Raw genomic sequence first — 16,737 nt, 5'->3', positions numbered from 1 at the left:
CTGGTTTTCCTTCCTCTGCCTGCCCTTTCAGTATTGCTTTTCCTCCTGAAGTTCCTCTTTTGCTCTCTTCTTGTACAGGTTTGTTCTCCACCCCCCCTTGTGCCTTCACTTATCAACAACATCCTAATGGTCTCGCATCTTTATCTCTAAGACCTTGAACTCACTCCAAGCCCATATTTCCCTTTGCCTCTTGCTACCCTTAAAGTCTATCTCACCTATTCTTTAAACACAAAATTCAAAATTAACCATATCACTTCCTGTTTCCTCCATGCCAAACTTGTTCTTCTTCCATATTTTGTATTTCAGTTAAGAATAACACAGTTCAGGGGTACCTGGCTAGCTCAGTCAGTAGAGCATGCAACTCTTGATCTTGGGGTTGTGAGTTCTCGCCCCATGTTGGGTGTGGAGCCTACATAAATTAAATTAACAATAATACAGTTCGTTTAGTCAACCAGACTGAAATCTGGCTGTCATCTGATACCACGTATATCTGGTTGGTCACTAAGTCTAAATCGTTCCAAGTCATAATTAACTTTCTCTCCTCTTTGCCCCCCTTCCTTAGTCCAAGTGCCCATCATTGTTTCCTGCATTATTACAGTACTTCACCAATTAGTGTCCCAGCTTCTAGTCACCTCACCTTCGAATAACCACAGCAGAACCCGAGTAAACTTCAAAATACAAACCCAAACTCATCAGGTTTCTTTAAAACTTCTCACTGACTCCCACTGCATAACAGAATGATGTCTAACCTTCTTCATTTATGACCTCTTCATATCTCAATAATACCCCCTCCTTTTACCCTCATCTCAAAACCATATTTGTAGTCTCCCAGTTGGTCATGTTCTTTACACCTCTACTCCTTTGCTGTGCTCTCAGGCAAAATCTTACCCATTACTAACCTCTTCTCTGAAAGAGATCTCTTCTACTCTCTTTTTGCCAGAGTTGGACACTTACTCCTCTGAGCTTCTTAATAAACTTAACTCTGATGATTCTCAACTGGCCTTATAATCATCTGTGGAACTTTTTTTTTTTTTTTTAATTATAGCTGCTTTTATCCTACTCCATACACATTGAATCATAATGTGTAGGGGAAAGCCCTGGGTATCTTGTGTTTCTTTCAGGCTTTCAGGTTCTTCTAATGCACAGCCAAAGTTGAAAAACAGTGCTTTATTTGTGCTTCTGTGATAGCACATTGCATAACTGTTTGTTTGGTTGGTTGGTTATTTATTTATCTATTTGCATGTCTGCTTTTCTAATAGATACAAGCCCCTGGAAGGCAGAGAACATGTTCTATTTTTTTTGTATCCTATCTTCTCATACTGTCCCTGAGATAATAGAAGGTATTTAATAAATGCTTCCTGAAAAAATAATATATTTAGTTTGCCTTACTCTTGCCATTTCATTCTTTAACAAAATCATACCTCTAATGGGTGATATCTTTATTTTGGAGCTACAAAAATCTACAGTTTTCCCTCTTCAGGATTATAATAAAATTATAACTTTATATATATAAATAATGATATGCCTATTCTGCACTTCAGCAACTTTTATTTTTTATAAATGCAAGTATTTTAACTTGGTCTTTGATTATTTCTGAATATTTATCTTTAAAGACATTGTAGTGTACAGAAAAACCCAATGTATACATGGATAATATATTTGTTTATTTCAGACGAAACTGCATTTTAGCCGATGAAATGGGTCTTGGCAAAACCATTCAGTCAATTACATTCCTCTACGAAATCCTTCTGACTGGTATAAGAGGACCTTTCCTGATTATCGCTCCACTTTCTACTATTGCAAACTGGGAGAGAGAATTCCGTACATGGACTGATATTAATGTTGTGGTTTACCATGGGAGCCTGATTAGCAGACAGATGATACAGCAATATGAGATGTACTTCAGGGACTCACAGGTGTGTTGCTGGTGATTTTGTTGGTTGTTTGAAAGGTCAGGTTTGAAAAAGCTAATTACTACACATTCATTGTTTTCAAATTAAGGATGCGTATTATTTGCCTACAAACGTCTTTGTTCAGGCTCTTCATTCATCATATCTATTTTCCAATAAATTTTCGTAGCTGAAGAGAACAATGGCAAGGAATTAGGTTCATGTTCTAGTTCACTATAAAGTGTGCCAATTTATACAAATGTACTAATTTGATTGTATCCCTAATATTTCAACTAGAATAATTGTTTTACTGATTGCTTTTAAATTTACATTAAATTTATTTTTAGAATAGTATTTGTTTCTTTGATCATCCTCCAGTTTTTTCCCCTCCATTTAAAAAATTTAAATCTTCAGTGAACACGATGGGTTTAAATGCCTATTCAGATAAAACCTAGGTTCTCTTTCATGTTCAAAGGATTTTGATTTTTAGACATATTTTAAAGTTTGGTTTGTTTGTTTTGTATGCAGATACAAGCACACCTCTATATCTTTTTCCTGTTTGGATTGTTATTCCAGTACTGTGGTGATTTGGTGGCTTTCTTCTCCCCCTAAATCCTAAAGGCACATTTTCTGTTTTCCTTTGGCCTCTTACTCTTTAGTAGGAGATTTCTTATTTTTCAGCTAAATACACACATCATAAAATTAAGAGATGACATCATAATAAAGAATTTTCCAGCAGAAAGTTAAATGTAGAAAGCATTAAGTGCTAATTGCAGTTCTGAGTGGTAGGTAATAGGACTCTTTTAGATTAAGAATTTTATTAAGAAATAACAAAATCAATAAAAACATAGTTCACACAAATTATACTTTTTAATTGGAATAGGTTTATTGCCTGACACTCTGCCTCAGTAGCACCTTAACATTTTATTTTTCTTTCACTGATTCTTTTATTTTATAAGGCTCATTATAACACATGGCCAGGTCAAGGGATATGATACAGTTTGAAGTAAGGTAATGTGCCCAGCCTTCTACTGCTTTTCTTACCAAGTGTAACTGATTTTCTACCTATTGGAGGCTGAAAATGGACGTATTAATTGATTTAGTTCCTTCAACCTCATTGTCCCTCTTACTTTTATGGTTGAAACAGTTACATCTCCTATGAAATAAAGCATCTGTTTAACCCTTTAGTTATTCCTCAGTTTTATTGAAACTGTCACCTTTGTACCTTTCAAGCCTATGACATTTCAGTTAGATTATAGTTTGATTTCCTTCTACAGTGTTTTATTCTTCCCAATCATACATTTGTAGAATTTAAGAGCTGTATGCTATCATAAAAATGATTATGATTGACTTAGTTCGATATATACTATATATGTACATAGTTCTATATATACTATATATCTATAGTATATATAAAAAGCATAATTAAAACTTTGGGAGCTTAAGAGATGTTTAACAGGGTTGCAATTTTAATATATGTCTCATGTGAGCTTGGTATGAACATGAGAGCCTAAAAGCTAAAAGATTCTTGATGTGTTATAAACTGAATAGTATATATAAAATATTATATTTTTGTAGTAAATGTTATACATTCTGGAAAAATACTTTCTGACAGGTTTAAAATTTAAAAAGGTAAAAATGTCTCCTTTAAAGATGAGATAAATAGATTTGTGCTTTAAATACAGATTCAAGGGGCACCTGAGTGGCTCAGTCGGTTAAGCAGCTGACTTCAGCTCAGGTCATGATCTCACGATTTGTGGGTTTGAGCCCCGCGTCAGGCTCTGTGCTGACAGCTCAGAGCCTGAGCCTGCTTCGGATTCTGTGTCTCCTTCTCTCTTTGTACCTCCCCTGCTCGTTCTCTGTCTATTTCTCAAAAATAAATGTTAAAAAAAAAAAATCTAAAAAATAAATACAGATTTAACTATGAACTCTTTCAGGTATATTTTAATATAAATTAATTGAATATTTACCTTCTGCTATCATAGTAGCAGTAAAATTATGCTAACATTTTCTGAATTACCCTGAAAAAAGTAACAGAGATAATAATACTAATAATCACAAATATTTATTGAGTAATTACCATGTGCCAGGCAGTATGCCATACATTTTAGAGGCGGTATTTTGCCTAATCTTTGTAATGCCTACCTTGTAAATAGGTAATAACATTAGCCCCATTTACAAATGAGGAAACTGAGGTATAAAGAAGTTATATAGTTTCCTCCAAAACCCCACCAAAACTGGGATTAATAAACCCAGGTCACTTAGACTCAAAAGCTCTTCTTCTTAAACATTGTGATGTCAGTTTTACTGAAAGCATCCTATCCTAGGTTGTTAGAGCTGTGTAAATGCCATGGACTTACACTTTACCCCTATTCTAATAATATTCTACTGGATCAATTTAATGGCCATTGTATATGATCAATAGTAGGAATTAAACCCTAAATCAGAATATACAGTCTTTCTTAACCCTTCATTTCTCCTAATCCCTAATAATTTACAGTTTTCAGTCCCATTTAAACATTCCTTTGACTTGGCTTCTAGGTTGTCGTGCTGTCCTATATCATTACCCATTCTTTCTGAAGCCCCTTTTACTGGTTCCTTCTTATCTTCCCTATCTGAACTTGGGGGTGACCCAGAGCTCCATCTTCAGACTCTTTCATATCCATACTTATTCCATCAGAGGCTCCATTCAGTCCTACAACTTGAGTACCATCTGTACTGCTAGAAGCTCCCAAATCTTATCACCAACTCTAACCTCTTTCCTGAATTCCAGAGTCCTATCCAAATGCCTGTTCAGCTATTCCACTTGGATATCTAGTAGTCGTCTCAAATATAACATGTCCAAAATCCTGAATTTTCTCTTTGTAGTATATAGCAGCACCACCTTCTAATTGTTCAAGAAAAAAAAATTCTGCAGTTAAGCTTGAATCCTCTTTATCTCACTCTATACCTATCCATTTAGGTATATCTCCTTTCAAATCCTTTGGGATCTCCTTTCAAGATACATCTAGAACTGAATACTTCTCATGACTTCCCATGGTGATCTCTTGCTTGGATTACTATGGCAGTCCCTTAATGGGGCTCTATGACCTGTCCCTGGCCTCTTTCAGACTATTTTTACCACAGAAGCCAAAATTACTCTTTTAAAATACATGTCAAACCATGTTACTCTTGTCCCAAAACCCCCCAATAGCTTCTTGCTCAGAGAAAGAGCCAATTCCTTAGCACACTTTCAGGTCCCGGCACAGCTTCATCCCCTTCACACTCAGCAGGTTTCAGCCACTCTGGCATTCTTACTATTACGTGAAGACTGCCAAAGATACTCCCACATGAGGACCTTCACGCTTGGCTACTCCTTCCAAGAATGCTTTCTCCTCTAGATCTCTAGGTATCACCTGGGTTTCTCCCTCATCTTCAGGACTTTACTCAAATGTCACTTCTTAGTAATGGCCTTCCAGCCAATTCATAACATTATAGTGGTCACCTCTGACCCTACACTTATTATTTATCCCTGTTTTATTTCACAGCCCTTATCACTTTGTAACTTTTTAAAAAAATTTTTGTTTTTTTCTCAATGGCTGTGTCCTGAATTTGAATCATTGGGATGTAAGTTCTACTTGGATAATTATTTCTGTTTTATTTACTGCCATATCTCCAGCATCTGGAGCAGGGCCTGGCACATAGACACGCAATAAATATTTGCTGAATACGTGACTCAGGTGGTTAATTTTGATATCAACTATTTATTTGCCATTGTATGTGTGAACTCATGGATATAAATGATAAATGTTAAAATTGAAATTTCACTGGCCAGATTTTGTAATGGCCATTCTTTCTTGATCTAAAATTGTTACTATAACTCTTAAAAACTATAAAACATTTTATCAGGGAATACTTGAATATAATTATAAATTAAATAATTGTGTTGGTATACATTTTTTACATTATTCTTGAAAACACTATAATATAGTTTTAATGCTAAATGTCCTCATTTAAAGAAAATATATGCATATGTAAAAATTTCAGTGGAAAATGTAGCAGATGTCTTTAGATGTATTTTTATGCAATTTGACAGGAATTAAAAATTGTGATGAAGACATTCTAGCAAATTATTGTATTTGATAATAAATTTCTAGGGGCGTATCATTCGAGGAGCTTACAGATTCCAAGCCATCATCACCACTTTTGAAATGATTCTTGGTGGCTGTGGAGAGCTAAATGCAATTGAATGGCGATGTGTGATTATTGATGAAGCACATAGGTTAAAGAATAAAAATTGTAAACTTCTTGAAGGTCTGAAACTCATGAATCTGGTAAGTAACTTATCGTTATTTTGACTTAATTCAGTTTCTTAGCTGCGTAGTGAAATGCAAAGGCAGAGAGCTAATGCTAAATGTACTCCTTTTTAAGTTTTAGAAGATGGTTATATCTGATTTCTGTCTGGTAATTGAGGTTTTTTCTGTTTTCTCTTACGGTTTAATTACTAAGGAACAAAATTTCACATGCTCAGCATATATTGGTTACAATTAATAAATGGCATTTTTTAAAGTCTTCTTGCTAGTGTGTTTGCTTATTTCAAATCAGAGTCTTTTCCATTTTTTTAACATTTTCATTTAATTAACATCACGTAATTAGTACACGGACACTTGAACAAGTCACTCCAGTATGCGGAACTACATACAGGAACACATCAAAGTCCTCCTTTTTGTGCCCCATTGATGCCCACCCCCTAGTTCCACTCCCCACTCCAGTGTTTATAGATGAGTGTATATCTTTCTAGACTAAACATTTACTGGCGTATACATACATATGCAGATATACAGATACATATACAAATATTTAGCTTGGGGATTTAGAGATACTGTCAAATCAAATTTTAAATGATAATTCATACTATCATCAGATATCTTGTCTATTTCCTATTACTATTATGTTCAGTTTGTAATGCAACTCTAGTTTAGAAGCATATTCCAGTCAGCTCTTCGTATTGTTGCATTGTAGCCTTAATGACATTATTCTGTGAAAAGTCCAGTGATGTTTAGCCAAATGATAAAGAATGAGAACCATTTTGCATACAAATTACCATGCCAAGAATGAGTACTAAAGAAACAAATAGCTTCTTTGTTCTTGAAAGTTCTATTTCTTTGAGAAAATATAAAATATGCTTGTTAATTATTTAGAAATTTTCTTTTAAAAGCATGAATAGGTAAAAATAGCCTGTAAAAGGGAAGTATTACAAGAATGATAAGAGTTTTTAAAAAAGCATTTGAAAAATTAGTGAAGATTTGTGGGTAGAGATGTATTTTGAGTTGACTCTTGAAAATTATGGTTGGGAAAGATACTTGCTTTTGAAAAACATTGAACATTTGATAACCTATGTCAGCTTTCATATAATTTTAGTACTGTGGTATGTGATATGAATTATTCTTGCTTCATGTAGGAACACAAGGTGCTTTTGACTGGTACACCTCTCCAAAATACAGTTGAAGAACTATTCAGTCTTCTTCACTTCCTAGAACCTTTAAGGTTTCCTTCCGAATCAACATTTATGCAAGAATTTGGGGATCTGAAAACAGAAGAACAGGTATCCTCATTGGTCCTTGTAAACAAAGGCATCAAATCTCTTATCACTGTGATTGTGTTTATGTATTTGTAACTAAATGCACATATACATTATATATCTTTTCATCATTTTTTATGCAGGTGCAAAAACTTCAGGCTATCCTGAAACCCATGATGTTGAGGCGATTGAAAGAAGATGTGGAGAAGAAGCTGGCACCAAAGGAAGAAACCATCATTGAAGTGGAACTTACTAACATTCAAAAGAAATACTACCGGGCTATTTTGGAGAAGAACTTCTCCTTTTTATCCAAAGGGGCAGGGCAGACCAATGTACCTAACTTGGTCAATACCATGATGGAGCTCAGGAAGTGCTGCAATCATCCGTATCTTATCAAAGGTAGCTAACAAGGATTGCAAACAAATACTTGTTTCTTTGAACGAATGCTCGTGAATTAACGACAGCAACACCACCACTACTACTACAGCTGCAGTGGCTGTTATGAGGAAAGGCAGTGATGTACCACTCTTGGTGTTTCAGCATCAGGGTGCCCCATGATTGCATGCTAGGTTACAGGAGCAGGACTTGGTTCAGTCTAATGTGGACTGGACTTCCTCCTCCAATAGAATCCTCCTCATGGGTAAAGACAGCAAAGCCTACCTTTGGGCCTCTGAGTTTATATTTTTCTTTTTCCTCGTCCCTTTGCAGTCCAGGTCTCCAGTTAGTGTCTGTTTTTGTTCTGTAATCATGTTGCTTTTTAAGGTCTTATTAAGTTCTCTACTAATATTCTCTCTGTACATCTTTTCACTTATTTCTGGGAATATTATCCCATCTTTATCTAAGACATATGGTTTCTTAGCCTTATAAGTAACTCTCTTTCAATCCTGTTATTCTTTAATGATCAGACAGGCAGAGGGAAGGCAGAGAGCCTTTAATACTGATTAGACTCTCTGGAGGAAGTATGCATCACAGAGACCTATAACTTGACTTCCCTCTTAATTGTCCTTGTTTTGATGGCCAGCAGGATACCTACCCATAGACACATCCAGATTAATTGTGATCACCCTCACTGTCGTATTGGTATTTAAATAATAGATGTTTGTTTAAAAAAAAAATGTTTACTCACCTAAGGTTAAGACCACATTTTCATTAATTCTTTCCCTGATAGCATTCATTAAACATTTAGCAAACGTGGGGCACCTGGGTGGCTCGGTCAGTTGAGCATCCGACTTCGGCTCAGGTCATGATCTTGCGGTCTGTGAGTTCGAGCCCTGCGTCGGGCTCTGTGCTGACAGCTCAGAGCCTGGAGCCTATTTCAGATTCTGTGTCTCCCTCTCTCTCTGACCCTCCCCCATTCATGCTCTGTCTCTCTCTGTCTCAAAAATAAATAAACGTTAAAAAAAGAAAACATTTAGCAAACATAAATTTATATAAGGCATTATGCCCAGGGTCTCGACAGATAATAAGATGCTTTAAGACATTGCCCATATCCTCAATGAAATTATAGTCTAGTGTTGATGGGTGTTTAGCCACAAACATAAATAATACTAATAAAAACAGTGTACCTATCATCAGAAAAGTATAATGTGTTACAAAAGCACAGAGGAACACTAATTTTGATTTGTTTTTAAAAGAGAGCAACTGGGGGCTGCCTGCATTTGTGCACTGAGGCTGTCTACTTACGTGTCTTTGACAGGTGCTGAAGAGAAAATACTTGGAGAATTTAGGGATACGTATAATCCAGCTGCTTCTGATTTTCATCTTCAAGCAATGATCCAGTCTGCTGGTAAACTGGTCCTTATTGATAAATTGCTTCCCAAAATGAAAGCTGGAGGTCATAAAGTGCTCATCTTCTCTCAGATGGTACGCTGCCTTGACATCCTAGAGGACTATCTCATTCATAAAAGGTAAGGCATGTATTCATCTACTGAATTATACTATGAATTACACTAAATACATGCTGCTAAGGATTTGGCATCAGTGTACTGTAACCTAGCTCTACTCACATCTTTCTCTTGATCTAAGTAAGAATCCATTTAATTTGTAAGGATTGCTTAGGATGTTCAGGATGTGTCAGGTGTTCTGTGTATGTTGTACATAGTAGGAGGGGCTAAGGAGACTGATTAAGTAAACTTTGTACATTGATGGGTACTTGTTGACCTAGGAATGGGTTTTTAGTGTACATTTTACTTGATTTGTAAATCTTGGGGTAATGACTCTTTAAATGGACTTATAACCATCTTCAAAAATAAAAGAAAATGGTTCATCTTTTCAGGTCTTTCATTTTAATTAGAACCTGAACTCGCTGCACTTTCACTCTTGCCATTTACCATATGACATTTATTCATGCTTTAATCCTTTCTGATTTGTTTAATGTGGAATTTTGTTTTGGTTCATGACAATAAATCTTAAATACTGTCTAATCAGTATTTAGATTAAAAGAATATTTATCATAAGGATATGTTCTCAGAACATTCATCGTCTAGTCAGATATCAACATATTTCCATAAAAGGGAATCTGAAGATGCAGCAGTAGATTTTAGTTCAGCAAATTTTGACTCTTATATATAAGTAAAGGCCTAGCTAGTTGAGATTATCGGAAAGTGTGTAGTTCGTTTTCATTTTTTATTTTATTTCTAGTTCTATTTTTAGTTTCAGTGTTACACTCCTTTAGTCTATTTTCAAAATAACGTATTATTCTCAACTTTATATCATATGAGATACAGTTGCAATATTCCTAAGAATAGCTATTCTTACATTTTTTTTATCTTCTTACACAAAGAACTTTATAAGATAAAGATGAATCTCATGGAAAACCCCAAATTTCTTTAATGTTACAAGTCATGTTATTGAAGTCACACCCCCATTTCACAGGTACTAGAGACAACAGTGAGCTCCTGCTGAGACTCTAGTAAATTACATGTATAAAGAAGTGCCTTGAACCAGAAGAGGTGTGGCAAATGTGTGTATCCCCCTTCTAGTTCCTAAAGTTTTGTGTATTTTAATTTTATTGATGTCTATGAGTTTCTGAATTTTATGTGAATGAGAAAAGGTAAAAGAAGTTAAAAGTTAATTGCTTAATAGTAATGACTCTAAAGAATTAGCATTCAAGGCGTCTGGGTGGCTCAGTCGGTTAAGCATCTGACTTCAGCTCAGGTCCTGATCTCGCAGTTCATGAGTTCCAGCCCTGCGTTGGGCTCTGTCCTGACAGCTCAGCTGGAGCCTGCTTTGGATTGCCTCTCTCTCTGCCCCTGCCCCACTCATGCTCTGTCCCTCTCTCTCAATCAAAAATAAATGAACATTAAAAAGTTTTTTAAAAAGAAAACAATTAGCATTCTACAGAATGATTTGGAATGATCCAGAAAACTTTGGAGTTTTTGAAGCAAATTCTTAATGTTTCATATTGTTAATATCTTGAAAATTTGTTAAATGTTGAAAGCTGTATTATTATTTTCAGATCCTTTTAATAAACAGACTTGTTTAAAAAGATGAAAAAGAAAAGAATTAGCATTGTAGTTTGCCCTTGATAGATACATAGTTTGCGATCAAGTATATCTTGAGAGAATAACATGATTGAGACAGAAAAACATTAGGAAGTTTCCTGAGGTTTTATGAAAGTCTTTGATTTTTGTTTAAAAAAATTTTTTTTATTATAATGAGATTAGCAAGGTAGTTTTTGCATTTTTTTTTTGAATTCCAACTTCTGAAAATGATATTATGATGGTATTTTAATTATACATCAGGAATGCAGAGATTTTGTGTCTTTATATTACTTTGTATTTTCTCCCTCCCACCAACACCAAGAGTTAAAAAACCATAGAAACTGGATGGGGTGATATCGCTTCTTAATTTTATAGTAAATGTAATGTTGCAGGAGAACTGACTTTACATCTGATAGAATGTATGTTTATTTTCATTATATTCATCTAACTAAATATATGCCATTTCATTTGATAGATATTTATATGAGCGAATTGATGGAAGAGTCAGAGGGAACCTGCGGCAAGCTGCTATAGATCGATTTAGTAAACCTGATTCAGATCGATTTGTTTTCCTTCTGTGCACCCGAGCTGGTGGGTTGGGCATCAACTTAACTGCTGCTGATACATGTATAATTTTTGATTCTGATTGGAACCCTCAGAATGACCTGCAGGTAAATACATTCCTTGGCTAAGAGAATTAAATTTCTTATTGGCAGGGGGGCGGGGCACCTGGCTGGCTCAGTCAGTTAAGCATACAACTCTTGGTTTCAGTTCAGGTAATGATCTCACGGTTTGTGAGTTTCAGATAAACATCGGGCTCCATGCTGACAGTGCGGAGCCTGCTTGGGATTCTCTCTCTCCCTCTCCTTCTGCCCCTCTCTGCTCACGCTTGCTCTCTCTCAAAAATAAACTAACTAAATAAATTTCTTTTTTCATTCCTATAACTATTCTTGATACTCCACCTCTTGTATTTTTATCTGAACAAACTACCGTGTATGTTTCCCTAATAGGTTAAATTATCTTAATTTTAATTTAATGATAACAAAATATACTTATTTAGATTATATATTTAGGTTATATATCTTCTAAATAGGTTTACTGACTTGAGTACAGTATTTGTTTGAAGTCTGTTATGTAAATTTGAGAGAGCTTTAAGAATAACGTCTTTGCAATAAATAAAAATCCCAGAATCTTACTTTCTGAAAAATAAGCGCTTATCCTAATTTCACCTTCTCAGTCATCATATAATGTAGTACGCATAGAATTAAGACCTAATAGACCATGCCTTTTTATGAAATACAAAATTAAGGTATACGTGTAAGTTAGGACAATACTTGGATCTCATAGAAATAGGAATATTATGGGGCGCCTGGGTGGTGCAGTCGGTTAAGCGTCCGACTTCAGCCAGGTCACGATCTCGCGGTCCGGGAGTTCGAGCCCCGCGAGTTCGAGCCCCGCGTCGGGCTCTGGGCTGATGGCTCAGAGCCTGGAGCCTGTTTCCGATTCTGTGTCTCCCTCTCTCTCTGCCCCTCCCCCATTCATGCTCTGTCTCTCTCTGTCCCAAAAATAAATAAACGTTGAAAAAAAAATTTTTTTTTAAGAAATAGGAATATTAACAGAGTGATCAGATAGCATCAAAGTATGCAGAAGATAAGCATTGAGGAAAGATATGAAAACATAAAGTTTAAGAGAAATTCTTTTATTGTTCATGGTAGTCTTTATTGTATTGAAATTAATATTATTATTACTTTAGGTAGTTATAATTCCAAATTGTTCCTGAGAATAAACCTGGCTTTCTAAAAAATAAGATTTAACTTCTTATTTGTGTAACTATATGTATTCTAGTTCAAAATTCAAAGATCCAAATTTAACAGATGAGACAAACTCTATAGAAGGCCAGTTAGTAAATATTTTGGGCTTTTGTAGATCACATAAGGTGCCACACATTCCTTGTTGTTTGTTTTTATAGTCACTTAAAAGTGTACAAGCACCTGGGTGGCTCAGTTGATTGAGTGTCCAACTTTGGCCCAGGTCATGATCTCACAGTTTGTAGGTATGAGCCTTGCATCAGGCTCTGTGCTTACAGTTCAGAGCCTGGAGCCTGATTCGGATATTGTGTCTCCCTCTCTCTCTGCCCCTCCCCCACTTGCATTCTGTCTCTCTCTTTCAAAAATAAATAAACATTAAAAAAATTTTTTTGTTAAAGTGTAAGCCATTCTTAATTGGCAGGCCAGATTTGGTCCACAGGGTGTAGTTTACCAATCTGTAGGATAAACCCAAATCATGATTATTTGCCTGTTGGGTACATATTTATATTAACATTGGGGCGCCTGTGTGGCTCAGTCGGTTGAGCATCAGACTTCAGCTCAGGTCATGATCTCACAGTTTGTGGGTTCGAGCCCAGCGTCGGGCTCTGTGCTCACAGCTCGGAGCCTGGAGCCTGCTTCCGATTCTGTGTCTCCCTCTCTCTCTGCCCCTCCCCCACTCATGTTCTGTCTGTCTGTCTGTCTGTCTGTCTCTCTCTCTCTCTCTCTCTCTCTGTCAAAAATAAATAAACATAAACATTAAAAAAATTTTTAATTACAGTGCATGTGATGTTCTAAAAGTTAATCTAAAATAATATAAGTACATTATAGAACCTGGAAAAACTGTATCAGAAGTTGGGGACAACTTCTCCCTCTCACTTGGTTTTTCCTACTAATATAGATCTACTCTTTATAGGCTAATGAAAAATTTGGCCTCTTATACTTTCCCTAGACCTAGAGCAATGTTGTTCACTCGGAATTCTGAGTTCTAAAGAGCATGATAGAATAAAGATGTCAAAAAGAGTATAGTATCAATGCCACCTATAAATTGTAATGCCACAATTTATGATTTAGTCTTCTGAAGATAATGGGAAGGTGATTAATAATTTGGGAGAAAGACCATTGATTCTGTGGAACCCTTAGAGTCTAAATTTATTACATAAATTTTAAGTTTAGGGGCGCCTGGGTAGACTCAGTGGGTTAAGCATCTGACTCTTGATTTAAGCTCAGGTCATGGTCTCACAGTTCATAAGATTGAGCCCTGCGTCAGGCTCTGTGCTGACATCATGGAGCCTGCTTATGATTCTCTCTCTCCCTCTCTCTCTCTGCCTGTTGCCTGGTAATGCGCACACTCTCCCTCTCAAAATAAACAAATATTGGGGTGCCTGGGTGGCTCAGTCGGTTGAGCGTCCAACTTCGGCTCAGATCATGATCTCACAGTCCGTGGGTTCGAGCCCCACATCAGGCTCTGTGCTTACAGTTCAGAGCCTGGAGGCTGCTTCGGATTCTGTGTCTCCCTCTCTCTCTGCCCCTCCCCTGCTCAAGCTCTGTCTCTGCCTCTCTCAAAAATAAATAAACATTAAAATAAATAAACAAACATTAAGAAATAAATTTTAAGTTTAGTAAGACTTCAAGATAAAATATGAAGCTCTTATCTTCAAGATAAAATATAAAAAAGACATCTCTGATGTCTTTACTTCCAACGTATCTACATATTAAATAGTTTTTTCTTTGTTTAAGTAAAATTTAGGTCTGCAGAGGTATTCACTTTTAAGTTTTTATCCCCCTACAAAGTTTTTATCCCCCCCCTACAAAGTTTTTATCCCCCCCCCCAGCTTTACTAAAGTGTATTGAAAAGTTTATTGATAAGGTAGTAGAAAAAAAATTGAGAAATTTAGGGTTAGATTTTAAATTTAAAGCTTGAGTTGCCAGCAGTTAAAAATAATGTTTGTAGAGCTTATGTTACTGTCTAAAATTATATTGATGATACCCTCTTTAAAAAACAAGAATTCTGGGGTTGCCTGGGGGGCTCAGTCAGTTAAGCATCTGACTCTTGACGTCGGCTCAGGTCGACATGGTTCATGAAATCAAGGCCTGTGTAGGGCTCCGTGCTGACAGCATGGAGCCTACTTGGGATTCTCTCTCTCCCTGTCTGCCCACCCCTCAAAATAAACAAATAAACATTTGAAAAACTAAAAATAAAAAATGATTCTTCATGGATTTATATGATCTGAAATATAAGCTTAAGCTTTAACTTATTGCTGATTGCGGAATCCTTTCTCATTTTAGTAAGCACTATCTTCATTTCAGAAAAGGATATAACTAATTCAATAGCAAGAGTTTCTAAAAATTCTTCCATACTTTTGTATTCCATTGAGATAGTCTGTTGTTAAATGCCTTTTGTATAATGCATTTTGTGCTATTTTGTAAAATAAATTGAATCTATAACTTTTCATTTTTTTATAGGCCCAAGCTCGTTGCCACAGAATCGGTCAGAATAAAGCAGTTAAAGTCTACCGACTAGTAACTCGTAACTCCTATGAGAGAGAGATGTTTGACCGAGCCAGTCTGAAACTGGGTCTAGATAAGGCTGTGTTACAGAGCATGAGTGGAAGAGAAAGTAATGTTGGTGGTGTATGTATATTTTCTTTTTACTTGGAGCTTTTATGTTCTTATTTGCTTTTAATTTAATGTCAGGTTGCGTATCATTTTATTCTGGTCCATCCTGAACACTAAATAGATGCTTTTATGTAAGGAGGCATTTCAGAATAGACCCATATTTAGCTAATGCTTGTGAATCATTTTCTGTCATATTGCTACAGGCCTTGTGAACTCTGAGAATGTGTTTTCAAGGTAGAAAGTCTTTGCTGTGCTTTTAGATTGTTTGTATCATGGCATAGCAAAACAGAATTGGTGAATTTTTCTGCATTATTTCTATAGACAGTTTTTCAGCTTTTTTTCGGTGTCAAACTACTGGCATTGGCTTTGTTTTGTTATAAGTAAGGTTTTTTTGGCATTTTTTTTCCCTCAAGATTGTTGTCTCATATCTTATGCTTGTAACAACTGTAGAATCCTACTACTAAAAAGAACATTGAGAGGTTACCTGCCCTATAGGCTTTGTTGTAACTGAAGCTATTATAGGTACAAGGCAAATCTTACTTTAAAGATAATAAGGAAAAGTCAACAATTTCAATGTATTCTTTCAGAGAATTCTTTCTTATTTATACTGTAAACCCAAATGCAGTTTAAACATGACTCTGTATTTTGAAATTTTTTAGGGGTGCTTTCTCATTTTATGAATTTCAAAATAATATTGTTACCAAAACTATTTTCTCTTTAGATTCAACAGCTTTCCAAAAAGGAAATAGAAGATCTGCTTCGAAGAGGTGCATATGGTGCTATTATGGAGGAAGAAGATGAAGGCTCTAAATTCTGTGAGGAGGATATCGATCAGATTTTACTACGTCGTACAAAAACTATCACAATTGAGTCAGAAGGACGTGGGTCAACATTTGCCAAGGTAACAGTGAGTGATATTTTATAAATATACCAGTAATGTTTACTACTAAAAATAATTCCACTCTTACTCTACTAATCATTTGCAGAGTACCTACTTAATGTTTACGAAGTAAATAAAATGTTCTTTTCCTTCATTTCTTTTTTCTGATTTCTCATATCAAATTTCACATATACTGGAGTAAGAATAATAACCAGGAATAGTTCTATGTATTAGAGGAGAACACTCAAAATAAGATTTAGAAATTAAAGAACATCTATGCTGAAGTCAGAGCAAAATCTAAGAATGTAGGTTAAATCGTCTTACGTTAACTGACAGTAATTTCAAGTACTTAAAGAAGAGAAAGGATTTCTAATTTCGTCTTAAATATTTAAATCTAATCTGGGGAGTGGAAAATTTGTGTCTGGAAAGGAAGTGTTAATAACTACCTTACTTGGGGAAAACATTTCAAAAGTTTACTAAATTCCTAGATTCACCTCTACCC

General features: G+C 35.6%; 1 protein-coding gene across 20 annotated transcripts in view; it reads left to right on the top strand.

The window, feature by feature from the left end:
• Positions 1 to 16,737, top strand: part of CHD9 (chromodomain helicase DNA binding protein 9) — a 235,826-nt gene that overhangs the window by 160,431 nt on the left and 58,658 nt on the right. For all 20 annotated transcript variants that reach the window (XM_047834132.1, XM_047834147.1, XM_047834146.1 and 17 more), the window contains 8 exons: positions 1,673 to 1,916; positions 6,026 to 6,202; positions 7,330 to 7,473; positions 7,593 to 7,848; positions 9,146 to 9,356; positions 11,407 to 11,602; positions 15,203 to 15,370; positions 16,077 to 16,256. In XM_047834132.1, the coding sequence (XP_047690088.1) occupies positions 1,673 to 1,916; positions 6,026 to 6,202; positions 7,330 to 7,473; positions 7,593 to 7,848; positions 9,146 to 9,356; positions 11,407 to 11,602; positions 15,203 to 15,370; positions 16,077 to 16,256 (1,576 nt within the window). The remainder of the gene's footprint in view (positions 1 to 1,672; positions 1,917 to 6,025; positions 6,203 to 7,329; positions 7,474 to 7,592; positions 7,849 to 9,145; positions 9,357 to 11,406; positions 11,603 to 15,202; positions 15,371 to 16,076; positions 16,257 to 16,737) is intronic.

This window comes from Prionailurus viverrinus, chromosome E2 (genome assembly GCF_022837055.1).
Source record: "Prionailurus viverrinus isolate Anna chromosome E2, UM_Priviv_1.0, whole genome shotgun sequence".
In the NCBI taxonomy this organism is placed as follows: domain Eukaryota; kingdom Metazoa; phylum Chordata; class Mammalia; order Carnivora; family Felidae; genus Prionailurus; species Prionailurus viverrinus.
Note: the sequence above shows the minus strand (reverse complement) of the source record. Positions and strands in the feature narration are given on the sequence as shown.